Source organism: Kogia breviceps, chromosome 17, assembly GCF_026419965.1.
Source record: "Kogia breviceps isolate mKogBre1 chromosome 17, mKogBre1 haplotype 1, whole genome shotgun sequence".
Lineage (NCBI taxonomy): Eukaryota > Metazoa > Chordata > Mammalia > Artiodactyla > Physeteridae > Kogia > Kogia breviceps.
The window spans coordinates 63,791,291-63,804,442 of NC_081326.1; the positions used below are offsets into that span (position 1 = coordinate 63,791,291).

The 13,152-nt window shown below is 43.1% G+C and overlaps 1 protein-coding gene across 4 annotated transcripts in view; it reads right to left on the reverse strand.

Annotated features, from left to right (window-relative positions):
* Positions 1-41: 41 nt before the first annotated feature.
* WASHC5 (WASH complex subunit 5) overlaps positions 42-13,152 on the reverse strand; it is a 54,279-nt gene continuing 41,168 nt past the window's right edge. The window contains exons 24-29 of one of the 4 annotated variants that reach the window (XM_059043176.2): positions 12,489-12,592; positions 11,308-11,437; positions 9,749-9,845; positions 5,640-5,793; positions 4,737-4,824; positions 42-1,804 (exon numbers count right to left, since the gene is read on the reverse strand). In XM_059043176.2, coding sequence (XP_058899159.1) covers positions 1,748-1,804; positions 4,737-4,824; positions 5,640-5,793; positions 9,749-9,845; positions 11,308-11,437; positions 12,489-12,592 — 630 coding nt within the window. In that variant the 3' untranslated portion in view covers positions 42-1,747. Of the gene's footprint in view, positions 1,805-4,687; positions 4,825-5,639; positions 5,794-9,748; positions 9,846-11,307; positions 11,438-12,488; positions 12,593-13,152 lie in introns of all 4 variants that reach the window. The other 3 variants (XM_067017867.1, XM_067017868.1, XM_067017869.1) reach the window with 3 other exon arrangements.

Here is a 13,152-nt window from a genome sequence, read left to right on the forward strand (position 1 = left end):
TACAACCAGGAATTTTAAGTAACTACTTCAGATTCTAATGATTAGGGCTAAAATTTTATTTATAAAATAAAGCTTTCATAATTAACATTTGTTCAACTTTTAAGTTGAAATTTTTTCAGTTGAGGAAATTTTTCACTAGGCCAGATCACTTTGCCTTGTTTTAGCAGTGTATGTGGACTCATTTGCTTGGTTTTGTGAAATTCCCCTCTGATAAATCGTACACTTCAATTGTCTGGTTAAAAATACACTTTCTTAGATCTGGCCTTCTTATTAGCAGCTGGCTTTCTTTGTGGGGGACATTTTCACAGAGAACTAAAGCTCTCACTTCATGCAGTTACTGCAGTGCATCTGATTACAAATGAGAAACAGCAAGATAGTTCTGAGAAGCGGACATACGATGGCCACAGACTTACCCGCTGAGTCCACGTGTCAGCTTCGGTGGGTGAGACCCCCCCAAACTCCTTACGTGCCAGGCAACTTTCAGTTCACTTTTAAAATTCCTCCTGGGTTTCCGCCAAGCTGGGCTGATAAGCCTTTTGCTTCCCTCTGCTGACTAGATGCTTTTTAAAATCCTTTCTACAATGATGGTGAGATGAAGCATATAAAGTCATTTTTTTCTCCTCCAGTACCTTAGGATTTGAGACCTTCTGACAAAAGAAATAACTTATCATAAAATCAGAAAACCGAAGGGAACCAGGGAAATCATTAGCCCAGATTTTACAGATGATGCCAGTAGGCCACCTTGCGACAAAGTTGAACTGGTGGCAGAATCAGGACTCAAGCTTTGCCTCCTGACTACAGGTTAACGCTGCTTTCCTTACTACCTGCCAGCTGACTGTCAGGCACGTTTCAGACACGGGGTGGCTTTTGTTTGTTTTGCTTGTCCCTCTCCTCTCCAGAGGACATAGCTATACGGTCAGAGTTAAAACACCTTTCTTACTCTCATCCAAATTGCCACAAGAGGATGGCAGCTCCTTTTTCAGGGTAATTTTCATTCAGAAGTGATTTAGGATTTTGGACGAGTTAAAAGCTAATGGCTAAGCTGTTATTAAAAAAAAAAAGGGGGTGGGGACTTGGGGTGGGGCTCCGGGCTTGCTGAGGAAGGAGCAGCTGAAGCGGGGGGTCCTAGAGAAGGGCTGCAGGGAACCCCCAAGGTATCTGGATTGGAAGAGGATACTGAGCCTCAGACATTAAACTTCCATGGTACGTGGTCCACGGATCGCATGCTCTCTGCCTCTGCTACTAGTCTGTCACCATGTGCCTGCCGGCCGGTCGTGGATGTGACCGTGGACACAACACTGGACCCACCAGGCTCCTCTCTTACCTTCCGGACAAGGTTTTTTGCAGGGTGAATATGTGGCTTTTGAATCACAGGCAGTAGGATGAGTTTGGGTACTGGCAGTACTATTTTACTGAAAATCCGGAGTTGCACAAATAGTTCTTTAGAACGTAAAACTAAATGGATTTATACACAACAATTACACTCAGCATTTATGAGGCAGTACAAAATGTGTTCTGCCTCTACATGATATAAATTGCATATAATACCATGATTTAAACAATACTAACTATATTAATTAGTTCCGTCAAATACATCTTACTCAGAACGCCTGATGTTTCCCACAATAAAGGGGAAAAATGCAGTTCTTTGAGCAGTTGGGTTTCTTTTCATTTCCAAGTTCATTTCAGTGACGGTGGCAAGATTGAAGGATGATCCTTCCACTGAAGACGCAGAAGTCAAGAAAAGTCACAGGACGGTTCTGAACTCATCAAAAATGAAATTGGGCACGTGTGCTTCAGCAACCTGAAAACAATAAGAGTTAGCTGTTCCACAGCGTTATAAGAAGCAATTCAGATTTTTCCATATGAAAATTAAAGGCATGCAGACACCCTTTGGAGCAAGGTGAGTCACAGGGCAACACTGGACCACTCACTGAAACCGCCAGCTTCTGCTTCTGGTGTCCTACGGCTGGTGTCTAAGTTCTCGGCACTGCCGACATCTGAAGGGATGCTATGCAGCTCCCTGTCCCCCCACCCCCGCCCCAGACGTGAGCTCCTTGGCTCTTAAAGGCATTCGGATCTGCAAGGATGCACATGCCTCTGGGAAGTACTAAGAAGTAGTCTTAGGTCACCTCATAGTTAACTGATGGCCAACCTCAGTCACTTGCCAGAACGGGACATCTGGCAAATGACTGAGGCCAGAGGGGAAGTGGAGGCAGACCCTCAAACGCAAGCATTTCTTAACTGCGCCGGGGAAGCCCTCGGAAGGGTGGGGCTGGCTGAACGGGGTGGAATGTAGAACGAGGTGATCTCCAAGTGCTGGACTACACTGGTAGTCTTTAAGAGCAGTGTTTAATTTTTTTCTGACTATAAAGTTATCACCTGCTAATTAGAGGAAATTTAGCAAATGTAGAGAAGTATAAAAAAGGAATAATCTCGAAATCTCAATTCCTTAAGATAAAACTAAAACTGCGAATTATTTTGTATCAAATTCTTCCAGTTTACACACACACACACACACACAAAACTAGAATCACATAATCCTGTGTCCTTTACCTCTGCTAAATTTTATGTTCTCAACATCCTTACATGTACATCTTGATGAACTTTTGCATATATACCCAGCAGGTAAATTTCTAAGCAGTGGAATCGCTGGGATCAGTAAGATATTACGAAAGTTTTTTTAAACAGATAAAGTCAAAAATTGCCCTCTCCAGAGATAAGCAAATTTACATTCCCATTGATAGTACTGAGAAGTCCCATTTCTTTGAAGCTTTCCCAAGCACTGGGGGCCCAACATTTTACTTTTTACCCATCTGATGGGTGGAAACAGTAATTTTACTGTTATTTTGATTCATGTCCCTTCACAAATGTTTATTGGCCACTTGTATTTCTTTTCCTGAAAACTGCCTGTTTCCTGAAAACTCCCTTTTTTTTTTTCCCTGTTGGATTGGTTATCTTTTTCTTATTGATCTAGAAGAGCATACTACTATAAGTTAGAAAAAAAAAAGTTCTTTTGTTAATAGTTTTCCCAATTTTTTAAAAAAACTTTTGAGACATCTGAAAGAGAATTGTTTCATTACTTTCAGCACTTATAAGAGATGAACTCTCTAAATGCTTTGTGGCTTCCTCCTTTGGTGTTATATACAGGATGTTCCAAGAGTTGATACATATTTGTGAAAAACTTCTGATTTATTGGTTTCATTTTTCATGGTAACTGTTTGTAATCAATGTTGATACAAGGAAGATGTAAAGAGACTAACTTGCTATTTTTTAACAACATAATGAACTAACTGTCCCAGCACCACTGACTGATATTTCCTACCTCCCCTAATTTGAGATGCCACTTTCCCTTATACACTGTTGTATGTGTTAGGGTTTGTTTCTAGGCTACACATTCTAGTCAACAGAAGATCTACTGAGTTTCATACCAGGATCACACTATTTTGATTTCTGTAGTTTTAGAAAAGTAAGTATTTTAGTATACAGTATAATGTATTTTAGTATCATCTTTAAAAAAATTCCACTTTAGCCTAAGTTCTATGAAATTAAAAAAAATTCTCACCCCCCCCCAAGTTATAAACATTATCTGGGATTTTTATTATAACTGCAATAAGATTATAAACTAGAAAGAATACTTGAGTTTCTTCATTCAGAAACATGGACTTCAAAATTTTAGTTTTTTCCTAAATATTCTTTCATATTTCTTACAGTTTATTATTCCTGGCTATGTTATTTCCTTGCTAATTCTGTCAATAGGATCTTTTTCACATTATACTTTTGAATTGGTTATTAGTGCATTTACTTTGTATATTATGTGATCAGCTTACTTTCTGAATTCTTATTGTTTTAATAATTTTCCACAGGTTTCTATCGGGTATTCAAGGAAGACAAATTCATTCTCAATAAAACAAATTTGTCTTCTTTTCATTATGCATTTTAAATCTTTCATTTCCTATTCTATTGTCTGGAACCTGTACAGCAAAAGCAGCAGTGAGAGTCAGCATCACCATGTAACCCTTATAGTCCTGACCTTGATGAGAACGCCAGTCGCATTTAGAATTAGGTCTGACCTTGCTAGTTAATTTTAAAAGCATCATCTTTGGTTTTTGTTATAAAAAAGTAACTTTGATTCCTAACCTACTAATTTTTCAAAATCAGAATGGCTTTTCAGCATCTATTGAAGGTTGTTTTATATTTCAGGGTCAAGCTCTTCACTCTCAGCTAAAACTTACCAAAGTGGAATTACTACTGAGAAAAGAAAAGAATATCTTGGGAGGTAGAAAGTAATCTGTCATTTTTAGAAGCGGTGGTTGTAGAGCACTTCAACCACGGTGTGAACTTAGCCAAACTTGCTGTGGGAAACAGACTACTGTAGAGATGAAAAAACAAACCACACAATCCTTCTCTGCCCTGACCCCTTAAGGAAGGAACTCTCCCCTGCAGAGCCCATCTTAGCTCCTCCGGAACAGGGTGAGCTGCAGACCGGAGGAGGGTGTGGTAGAGGGTGAGAAGAGGAAGGGAGCTGCGCTCAGCCCTGTCTTCTCGCAAAGCACTGAACACGTGGAGGAGGGGGGAACATCTTAGAGCCGAGCCGGGGATAGAGCAGGGCGAGGGCCTCAGAGGCGACCACTGGGAATGAGCCTCTGGGCTTCACTCCTCCCGGGTCCAAGGCCGCGCTTCATACCATCTTTCCACAAAAAGGCCATTGATGTTGTTCTTTGTCTACTGCTTACCCTCCTGGGTAGCTTTGTGTACCGAACATAATCCTCCAGAAACAGAAGGGCACCCACAACATCTGCAGGCATTTCTGGTATCTTCTGGCTGCAACAGAGAACAGTCTGGATCGATTAACTGCTTTGCACACAGTGGACCCTCAGTCAAAATACGGAAAGGCTAAAAAAACGACAGATGACTAAATGAAGCCAGAGAAGAGACAAATCTACAGCACCTCGTCCTGGGTCACAGCAAGCCAGATCTTGCTGCCTTATCTTCAGAACACAGCCCGGAGGATGGAATCTAAACCTCTCTGAACGGCCTACACGGGCCTTCGCCACATGGTGCCTGCTGACCCTTTAGGGTAGCAGAGGAGGAGACTCGGGACCCAGCATCTCATGCAAATAACTTGTTTGTATCCCAGAAAAGCCACATTTGGGGTGGGGGAGGGGAGAACTGAAGATTTACAAGCTTTATGTCACGCCGGAACTTCCGTGCAATTTGTTCCGTTACACGCCAGGACCTCGGGCTGTGACGCCCACGAGGTGCTCCTTGACACTGCACTGAAGGGTGGAGCCACCCCTGGGCAGTGGCCCAGCGGGAGGACACGGGCTCACTGAGGCCTGAGCACGGCGTCCGGGATGGCAGGCGGGCAGGCCCGCACTGTGCTCCCCACGGAGCCTGCTGATGCCGGTTATGACTCACGCACAGTGCGTGCTCCCGGGGCTCCTCGGCGGGGTGACTAAGGAAGGGCACACCTTTCAGTGCCCCAAACGAGGAGACGGGCCCCGACCTGCTTTACAGAGCAAGGGGAACGGACAGTTCCTGTGTCTGCTAGGGGCATAACAGGAGGACTTTGCCACGCGAGGGTCCCAGCCCGTTGCGTAGCGCGCGTTCCGGTTCTGCCTGGCTGGCCCCAGTACCTCGTACACCGCCCCACCGTGGAGCGGATAAACTGGCCGATCAGCGCCAGGAACTGCTCTGTGTACCGCGAGTGGAACTGCTTCAGCAGGGTGAGCAGCCCCAGCACGAGCGGCGGCCAGTCCACGGGGTCGGCAGGTTTCCGGCAGACCATGCCTGCAGGGACCGACAAGCCACAAATTACCACCAAGTGAACCGCCTGCCTCTGGCAACATTCGCTTAGTATGAACGTTCGTGAATGTCAAAATGTCTGGGGCCCACATCACCACTGGCGGATGATTATGTGAGGGAACGATAATCCAGGATTACAGTTTGAATCAGGCCCACGATTTGGTGGAGGCTTCTAGTGGTCTGAAGGATTCAACACCCTAAAATGGGTACTAATTTTTATAATTACCATCACTGTTTCTTTTGGATTATATAATTAATGGATGCAACTGTAGAAAAATTTAAAGATATAGATAAATGTAAATGAGGAAATAAAAATTACCTAGAATCAATCGGCTTCTGTTAATGGCAGCATGGCATACTAAATACCTTGAACTACTCTCTTAAATGAAAACATTCGAAATGCCGGATAAGATTTTAAAAGTATCTTTAAACACAAGGTTAAATGTTACACAAGAAAAGAGTGTGCAGAAATCGGGACGGTGGAAGAAGGAGATATGTCAAGTGAGTGAGTGAGTGCCAAAGCTGGCCTATTCACTAAGGATTTCTGCCCAAATCTGGAGACCTTGACCTTCCGCCTGAATGGCTGTATGGGGAACAGGAGACAGACCACAATGTTAAAAAAAAAAAAAACAACAAAAAAGTTGGAAGACTTACATTGCTAGATTTCAAGACTTATTATAAAGTTACAGTAATCAAGACAGTATTGGCATAAGGATAGATAAAAATGGAACAGACTAGAAAATCCAGAAATAGTCCCACCCTTAAAGAATCAATTGAATTTCCATGAATATCCAAACAATTTAATGGAGAAGGAGAATGCTGAAAATGGATATCCTTATGGGGGAAAAAAATGAACCTTGACCCCTACTTCACACTATACATAAAAAGTAATTTGAAACAGACCACAGACCTCAATGTAAAAGCTACAAGTACAAAGTTTCTAGAAAAAAACATAGGACAATATCTCTGTGCCTTTGGGGTAGGCAAAGATTTCTTATAATACAGAAAGGACTAATCATAAAGAAAAAAATGGATAAATTGTACATCATCAGCATTAAAACTTTCTGCTCATTAAGGTCACCAGTAAGAAAATGAATAGGTAAGTCATTTTGTGAGGAAAAAAATTCACAGCATGTATATCAAAAAAAGGACTGTATCCATCATATATAAATAACTCCTACAACTCAGTGATAAAAAAGCAATCAGGGACTTCCCTAGTGGCGCAGTGGTCAAGAACCTGCCTGCCAATGCAGGGGATGCGGGTTTGAGCCCTGGTCCGGGAAGATCCCACATGCTGCGGAGCAGCTAAGCCCCTGCGCCACAACTACTGAGCCTGTGCTCTAGCGCCCGCGAGCCACAACTAGTGAGCCTGCATGCCACAACTACTGAAGTCCGCGTGCCTAGAGCCCATGCTCTGCAACAAGAGAAGCCACCGCAATGAGAAGCCCATGCACCGCAACCAAGAGTAGCTCCTTCTCGCCACAACTAGAGAAGCGTGTGTGCAGCAACAAAGGCCCAACATAGCCAAAAATAAAAATAAATACATTAATTTTTTTAAAAAAGCAATCAACCCAATTGAAAAATAGGCAAAAGACTTGGACACTTAACAAAGAAAAATATAAAGAAACAAATGAAAGAAAAAGATATAAGGAACAGCCAAAAAGCACTTGAAAAAGGGCTCAACATCATTAATCATCAGGCAAAGGCGAGTTAAAACTATAATGAGATACCATACACACCCATAGAATGGTTAAAATTAAAAAGACTGAGACGGCCAAATGCTGATGGGTTGTAAAATGGTACAACCACTTTGCGAAAAGGATTGGCAGTTGATTAGAAAGTTAAACTGGTCAGACAGACCTGCAGATCTCATGTTTGGGTTTCTGTGAGGACTGGAAAAACTTACTTAACATGCCAAAACAAGTTATCCTGATTTACCTAACCCAGGCCTTGGCAATTCCAAATTACTCAATGCCCACTGTAAAAGACTCTAGCCATACTCAGAACATGGAGAAGTAATCCTTTCCAGGTGGAGAACAAAAGTGGTGTGTACAACAAAAACTTCCTCTGAATGAGCACCACAGAGATTCTTCCTTAAAAGACAGACCAAGGCAGGCGTGCGTTTCTCAGATCAGTCTTGAGAACAATGCTTCCAAGGTTAAATAAATGATTTTAGCATCCACAAACATGCTGATGTTCCTTCCTCAGTCCTGCTTTTCTTTAATTTGATCCCCGACTTGACACATCAGCCTAATTCATGAAAAGTACAGTAGCCAGGGGACTTCTCTGGTGGTAGAATGGGTAAGACTCCGCGCTCCCAATGCAGGGGGCCCAGGTTTGATCCCTGGTCAGGGAACTAGATCCTGCACGCATGCCGCAACTAAGAAGTCAGCATGCTACAACTAAAGAGTCTTCATGCTGCAACTAAAAAGTTCCCACGTGCTGCAATGAAGATCCCACATGTTGCAACTAAGACCCAGAACGGCCAAAATAAATAAATAAATATTAAAAAAAAAGAACTGTAGTCAGGTATAGATACATTTCTAAGACACTTAACAGATTTGTTCTGTTTTGTTTAAAGATCTGGGAATTCTGATCTTCCACTATCACTATTCCATTGGAATAGTGACATGTTTCCCATAAGGAGTTGTATAATCAAGGAGCCTGACCTTAACCATGCATGCAATGAAAGAAATAGTACCTAAGAACGGGACCACTGAACAAACCGTATTAATGAAAACAAGGTATCTTCATGCACTGACAATTCACCATTATAAAGAAGCATATAGTCTTATTTCGTAATAACACAGGGACAAGAGAGGGAGGTCATGAATCTCTGAATCATGAGGTGAACTTTTAAGTCCATCTTGGGATGGTTCTTTACACTGATTTTGACCAACATACAGAAAAGGATCCAGCATCAGATAAGCACTTGCTCTGTGAGAGGTACTGTCACAGGTATTTTTGAAATCTGATTGGCCTGAGAGGTTAAGTAACTTGGCCATAGTCACACAGGTGATAAGTCATGAAGACAGAATCCAAACACACATGTGTTCCCTCCCTCTTATGGCAAGGACTCATTGGGCGCCACCATGCCCTGCATTCTGTGGCTGTAACAGGTATTGTTATTGGGGCTGTGTCTGGAATCAAGGAATCTTTTCGAATGAGGGAATAAAAACCTTATAGAGAATCCACATCTTTATCCTAAAAAAAAAATTGGGGGAATAGGAAAGGAAATACTTGAAGGAAGAAATATATTTTGGAATTGCTGGTTAAAAAAAGTATATGGTTACCTTCATGGAAAAGCTCTTACAATACTTTTAAAGTAAATTAAACTCTACAGCAGACTCTAAAAAACTCTACTTAGATATAAAGTTTGGAGACAGAGGAAATACCTGGGAATCTTACAAAAATGTTCAAGATAAAGTCAATGACAAAAAAACATTGGGTTATATTCTTGGACAGGACAAATATACTGATAGCCTTTGGTATCTACTGTTTGTATCAAGTATTTTCAAAAATAAAGTACTAGATATCCCTGGATTAGTCTCCTGTATGTAACTATATTTTTACTCTTCATACCAAAGTTCCAGATACACAGTAGGCACATGACACTTGTTGAAAGAATAGGACATTAACCAAAAAGAAGTTTCTTTCCCGCCATAATCAGCTCCTTAAAGAAAAGAGAGAAGCAAAGGTCCCACACATTTTACAAGTTGGATAATCAGCCACTGTAAATTAAAGGTGGATTATACTTGGTTGATATTAAATCCACCGTCTGCATCATATTTCAGAGGCCCAAAGACATGGATTTTATAAACACGCAATTAACTATGAAAGACCTCATGTGTGACATAGCATTCTATACCAAGAGCTGTCTGGTTAGATGTTAATCTACCGTTATTGTTCCTTATTGCAAAGAATAAATGTCATACAGTACCTAGGTTTTTGCTGTACTGAAGTTTTGGCAACTGGGCGATCAAAAATAGAAAGTTGACAACCGGGAAGTAGGGTAAGCGCTTTGTTGTTATGTATATCTGGAAAGAGAAGGAAAGAGATGGGTTCTTCACATCACACAATACCACAGAACACACTTTCAAATGGAAAGCTGCCATTCTATTTCAGTTTGCTCTTCGGACTACTGAAAACTAGCATGGTTCCATTAACTTGCTGCCTTCAGAGTTTTATTTAACACCACTGACCACTCCCCCACCAAACACAGATACCCACTCGACAATCAGCCCTTTTGGGATGGGAACAATTTTGCTCAGAGATTAGCAGTTACCTCCCCCCTGAATCCTGTTAATGTCAGCCACCAAAGGAGGGGAAAAAAAGGCGATGAGCAAGAAAGTCACGGCAAAGCCGGAAGGAGGGCAGAGGGAGGGAAAGAGAAAGAGGGAGAAAGAAAGAAGGAAAGATCCACATGGCAGTGCGTGGCAGCACATAAGCAGGAGGCAAGCCGACGTCTCTCTGTCCAGTGGCTTTCCCGCAGGCAGGGCCGCACAGCAGTCTCTGGACGTAGCATCACCCCCGTTCACGGGGCAGAAAGTACAGTCAGAACACACCCAGCCATCTCCCTCCTCCCCGTCGGACTGGTTCCCTGGGAGGTGGGGTGGCATCCTGGCCAGGAGCGCCAGCTCTGGTCAGACTGCCAGGCTCCACTGTTGGCTAGTGTGGAGCCCTGGGAAGTTATAAGCCTCTGGGCCTCAGGAGCCTCCCCCAACAAGGGCACATTTAATGGGGCTGCTTTGAGATCAGGTGAGAGCGCCCATGGTGGGGTTAACACAGTGCTTGGCACATAATTACAAAACGTTAGGTGCTATTTAGGTTCATAATTTTTTACCCCAAACCCAGCGGACTGTATAGATTTCAGAATTTCATATTACTATAAAGATTTTAGAAAGGTACTGCAGAGTCTAGGGTAACAACCTGTAATGAAAGTTATCAGTATTTCGGCATCAAAACATGAAAGTTCACAGGAGTATAAACAGCCGCAAGTCGGTTTGGGAACGGTTTTGGCACCAAGTGAGATCTGGCACCAACTTGTGGAGAAGACTTTCAGCTCTCAGAGGTTTATGGAGATCAGAATCGCAGAAAAGAACCTGCGGCCCCAGACTATGATTGTGACTGCTGTCAGCCACAGAGGGAAGTATCTTCGGGCAAGAAGGATCAATGCCACCATTTAGTTGCAGTTCAAATACCAAACCGCAGAGAAACCTAAAACAAATCTCCTGTAGATAGAGCACTTTTCACTTTTCAACGAGTTCTGACAAACACTGAATCACTTGATTCCCACAGCCCCAAGTCAGGCAGGGAAGGTGTGCTCATCCTCATACTACACGTGGGAAACGGGAACCCAGAAAGGGCGGGAACTCAAGAGAAGGGAGGCTCCAGGATGGGAACCAGGCCCTCCCAGTACCTGAGCACAGTGATCCGGGCCGGATCGCCTTAGGTACCACCCTGTCCCCCACCACACCATCGTATATTGCAATCGTTCACCTTGTTCAGTGGGTTGTGGATGCCAGCTGCCTCCAGGTAGGCTGTGATTTCATATAAGAGTGTGTTATCTTCTTTGGGGTAAGGAAGTGAAGGGTCCTGATAGTGGGCTTCAATATCTGCTAGGAGAGCCCTAGATGAAGGGAAAAACAAACAAACAAACAAAACAACAGTGATAAACATTAGAGATAAAATGAATCTAGACAACAGTTAACACAAGCTGTGACCTTCCAGGGATACAGTGTCCTCACCTGTAAAACAAAGGCTTGATCCTTCTAATTCTCAATTTCCACACCTGTGATTGGTTACAAATGGAAAATTTGACCTAGAATTACATTATCTTTTGGAGTTCACCCAAATCAAATGCTTCCACCATTCAAAGTTTTATGAACTGACTGAACTATTTTCACTACCTACTTTGTCAAGAGCACTGACTTTGTGACCAAGAAGCACAGATCATTTCTCTCTCAGCAGGAGGCTCAAAATGAGAGCAGGCTGCGGGAGAGGTGAAGGGTGTGGCCGTGCGCCAGGATGCGTTCCCACAGCCACACCCGGGCATCCGTGCGCTCCCACCCGCCCTCAGGAAAATTAGTGACTCGGTCCCGTGGAAAGCCAGGTGTGGATTTTGGTAATAATTGCCTTCTCAATCTGTGCAAGTACCTAGCGTGGTGTCTGGTGTGTATTAAGTGATCAATATATGTTGGCTGAATAAATGAACCTATCAAAAAAAAACCCCACAAAACCCACTGAACCAACTTTAGCCACTGGGGACAGACTCAAAAAAAAAAAAAAAAAAAAAGTGAGAAAGAGATAGCCCAAGACAGATTTGATTACCTATGGGAAGAAAGCCTATAAATTCAGAGAGCCTTCTCACTCAAGAAGAACTTAAAAGAGCAGGTGGGCTTCCCTGGTAGCGCAGTGGTTGAGAGTCCACCTGCCGACGCAGGAGACGTGGGTTCGTGCCCCGGTCTGGGAGGATGGCACCTGCCGCGGAGCGGCTGGGAGGATGGCACCTGCCGCGGAGCGGCTGAGCCCGTGAGCCATGGCCGCTGAGCCTGCGTGTCCGGAGCCTGTGCTCCGCAACGGGAGATGCCACAACAGTGAGAGGCCCAAAGAAACTGGAATGCTAATTGATGACAACCTATCCAGGCCCACAGCTGGCTGTTTCAAATGCCAGCACTTACTTATTGAGATTCTCCAAAGCAGCTGCCAGATGTTTGGAGTCAAACCGACAAGAATAATTTAATTCATTGGCAATCTGTTGTCTCAGAATCTGCATCTGCCCGACCTGTGAACAAGCAAGAGAGAACAGGTAAAACACACAAGCATTTCAAAGAGATAGTGAGGAGACAAACAAAAAGATTTTTTATTGGAAGGATCACAATATTCTAAAGAAAAATTCAAGGATTTCCTGGACTGCCTTTATGGCTAAGGCGAACATCATCCCCAACGGAGCAGAGGACCCTTCAAGAGATGTCTGGAGAGATTCCTGTACACCAACTTCAAAATAGCCCTGACATCTAACAGTTTACAAAGTGATCCATTAATGCTCAGTTGTCCACGGATTAAAGGTGTGTGTTTTGAAGCTCTATTTTTGATCTTTTGGAATAAATTCTCCATGTTCAGTAGCCACTTAATGAGAAGCCCTACTTCCTTTATTTGTCCTAAACTGAAATTTCTCAAGTCCTAAAGATGTCACTTCACTCTAATATTCGGTCAATATAAGCCTGTCTACATCACTCAGTATTACAGATCAAGCAATAATCTAGGTAATAAAATAATCTACATACAATCTTCCAAGAAGGCCCTTCTAACAATGATAACCCCAAATCCAGAGGTTCTTAACCT